The 3,191-nt window shown below is 52.1% G+C and overlaps 1 protein-coding gene across 1 annotated transcript in view; it reads right to left on the bottom strand.

Moving 5' to 3' along the window:
- RPS6KA1 (ribosomal protein S6 kinase, 90kDa, polypeptide 1) overlaps window positions 1-3,191 on the bottom strand; it is a 20,535-nt gene that overhangs the window by 4,650 nt on the left and 12,694 nt on the right. Inside the window, 4 exon segments of the mRNA XM_010003675.1 lie at window positions 1-29; window positions 731-833; window positions 1,840-1,904; window positions 2,115-2,203. Coding sequence (XP_010001977.1) covers window positions 1-29; window positions 731-833; window positions 1,840-1,904; window positions 2,115-2,203 — 286 coding nt within the window.

Genomic DNA, 3,191 nt, shown 5'->3' with positions numbered 1-3,191 from the left:
CCCGGCGCTGGGGGGGATTCCTGGGGAATCTGCAACAGGAGGTGAGGGACAGATGGAGAGGGAGAGCCCTGTGGAAGCAGAAGCCTTCTCCTTGCTCCCCAGAGCTGTGGCTCCTCTTTGGGTTATCCGAGACAGGAAGCACACCAGACAGCATCCAAACTACCCTGTAACTCCCCATGTGTCTTTGGATGTGCCACCTCCTCAGAGCTGCAACAGGCTCAGAGGATCCTTCTGGTTGGAAAAGACCTTTAAGATCATTGAGTCCAAACATTACCAACTCTACCAAGTCCAGAGCTAATCCATGTCCCTCAGCACCATATCTCCATTACTTTTAAACACCTCCAGGGATTGGTGATCCCACCACCTCCAGTGTTTAATTACCCTTTCAGTGAAGAAGTTTCTCCTAATATCCAATCTAAACCTCCCCTGGTGCAACTTGAGACCATTTCCACTTGTCCTGTTGCTTGTTTCTAGGGAGAAGACACTGACCCCACTTGGCTCCAACCTCCCTTCAGGCAGTTGTAGAGAGCAAGAAGGTCTCATAAGACTTGTTCTCCAGACCCTTCCCCACTTTTGGTGCCCTCCTCTGAACTCCAGTGGTTCCAACCCTCTGGAATTGGTAGCACTGGCAGGAGACAAAGCTCACCCTGCTGGCCACAGCAAACTGCTGTTAAGCCACACGGTGTCATTTCACCCAGGAAAGTTTGGCTTTGAGTGAATTCCTACAAACCTTTTGGTGTCCTGGAGGTAAATTCTGTGTCAAAATAAAAGGTGTCATCTGGCTGGCCAACTGCAGGCTTGAAGGGTGGTTTGATCTCCCTGCGGTAGAGTTTCTGCAAGACAAAGACCAGGTATGTGTGGAGGTCCTTCTGAGTCAGTTTGTGCAGAAATAATTCCAATTTTACCATCTATTAAATCAAGAAAAAAGCCCCAAGCTTCTACATTCAACTTGGCCCACTCCAAAAGCTCTTATCTGTAAAGTATTTATGGCACCAGGCTCTTCCACCTCCCCCTAACTCCCATCAAGGCTTTGCTGACCCATCTCTCTTCCAGAACAGCCAGAGGAGATGCCTTAGGAGGACATTCTAATCCTGGCAGCCCCATAAGCAGCCTCTTCAAATTGCTTCTTGAAGCAAAAATTTGCAATAAGCATTGCAGGAGGTTCAGTTCAGCAGTTTGCTGGGTGCCTTGAAAGCATTAGAAGATTGATCTGAAGATTCCCTGACCAAGTAAGGGAAAACAGGGAAGAGCAAAATTGTGGGATCAAGTAGAGAGTTGGCCTGAAGCAACTGAGAAATGTCAGATGAGTTATTGTCCTGCTTCTCTGTACAAAACCAGGAGTTTCCTTGCCAGGAATGTTTCCTTGACTCCTTCCCCACTTTGTGCAAGACAATCCTCGTTGGGCCAAACCCCAATTAAAACCTGCACCTCCCTGCTGAGAAGTGAGGAAATCAGGAATTTGGGTAGGAAATGGTTACTGACAGGACAAACAGAACTGTCCTTCTGGGAAGGATTATTGGAACAGAGGGAAACAGGGACTGGTGGGTCTCCATAGCTGGTCAGTCTGCAAGCATCATGATGGTACAGTCGCCCAGGTTGCCCAGGGAAGCTGTGGCTGCCCCATCCCTGGCAGTGTTGAAGGGCAGGTTGGATGGGGCTTGGAGCAACCTGGGCTGGTGGGAGGTGTCCCTGCCCATGCAGGGGGTGGGACTGGATGATCTTTAAGGTCCCTTCCCACCCAAGCCAGTCTGGGATGAGTCTGTGGCTGCTGCAGGCAGCAGAGCTGCATGGCTGGTGCTGAGGGATGTCAGAATTTGCTGTTATGTTTCTGCTACTCACATTCCAGTCAATGGTGGAGTAGAAAGGATGGCGCTTGATCTCTTCTGCCCCATCTGGTCCAGAACCTGAAAGATGCACCCAGGGAATGTGCTGCATTAAACCAGGACCACAGACCTCTGGTTATCAGGTAACAGGGTGAACCAGGCTGTAGGGAACCCCCATGACCTCAAAAGTGTGAACATGCTGCTGACCCACGAGGGTGTGTGAGAGGCCCCAGTGCAGCATCAGGTGTGTCTAGAAACAGAACAAACCACCCCAAAACAGAAATGCTTTACCTAATCTGTTGGCTGGGTTCCTTTTGAAAAGGGCTCTCAGGAGGCTCTGGGCCTCAGCACTCAGGAACTGTGGCATGCCCAGCTTTGCTCTGCAGAGGAAGTTGTGCAATCAGGTGCAGGTTTGAAGAAGTTCAACCCACAAGCCAACTGCAGCACCTCCACCCCCAAAAGTACAATCATCTCTTTGGCATTTGCACTGCACCCTTCAGACCAACTGCTGGTATCAAACCAGTTGCCAAACAGCACCGTGAAGTTGCAAGAAGCCCCAGATTGCAACATGCTCAGAGGAGGAGCTGAAGCTCCTCCACTCTTCAGGGAGGCAAAGGAGCTGGGGAAGGGTCTGGAGAGCAATATGAGGAACATCTGAGGGAGCTGTGGGTGTCCAGCCTGGAGACAAGGAGGTGAGGGGAGACCTGCTGGCTCTGCAACTGCCTGAGAGGAGGTTGGAGCCAGGGGGGTCGGGCTCTGCTCCCAGGGGACAAGGGATAGAACAAGAGTAAACAGCCCCAAGTTGCCCCAGGGGAGGTTTAGGTTGGATCTTGGGAACAATTTCTTCCCTGATAGGGTTGTCAGGCCCTGGGAACATCCCAGGGGAGGGGGAGTCCCCATCCCTGGAGGGGTTTCCAAGCCCTGGAGATGGTGCTGAGGGACATGGGGCAGGGGTGGCCTGGGCAGGGCTGGGGGAATGGTTGGACTTAAGGGTCTTTTCCAACCAAAAGGACTCCATGATTCCATACATACATGAAGGAGAAACTCCTCTTACTTGAGGATGAGGGTCATGGTCTCCTTACGGTCCTTCCCCTGGAAGGGCAGCGAGCCAGTCAGCATCTCAAACTGGGAGGGGAGGAGAAGGGGAAGGTCACACATCTGGGGGCTGCACTGATCCCTGCATCTGCACCTTCGGCTGGGAGCTCACCCAAGCCAGCAGGAAGCTTGCAAGGGATCAAAAGCCTGGCTCTAAAAAAAAGGCAGCAGGCATCCCCTTTTCACAACAGGAGTTTGGTTCCTGAGGTTTGCAGTGGGAACGTGTTCCAGGCAGTGTCTGCTCCTGAGGGAGCCTCGGGCTCGGCAGCCGCC

Source organism: Chaetura pelagica, unplaced genomic scaffold (assembly GCF_000747805.2).
Source record: "Chaetura pelagica isolate M959 unplaced genomic scaffold, ChaPel_1.0 scaffold698, whole genome shotgun sequence".
NCBI lineage: Eukaryota > Metazoa > Chordata > Aves > Apodiformes > Apodidae > Chaetura > Chaetura pelagica.
Note: the sequence above shows the minus strand (reverse complement) of the source record. Positions and strands in the feature narration are given on the sequence as shown.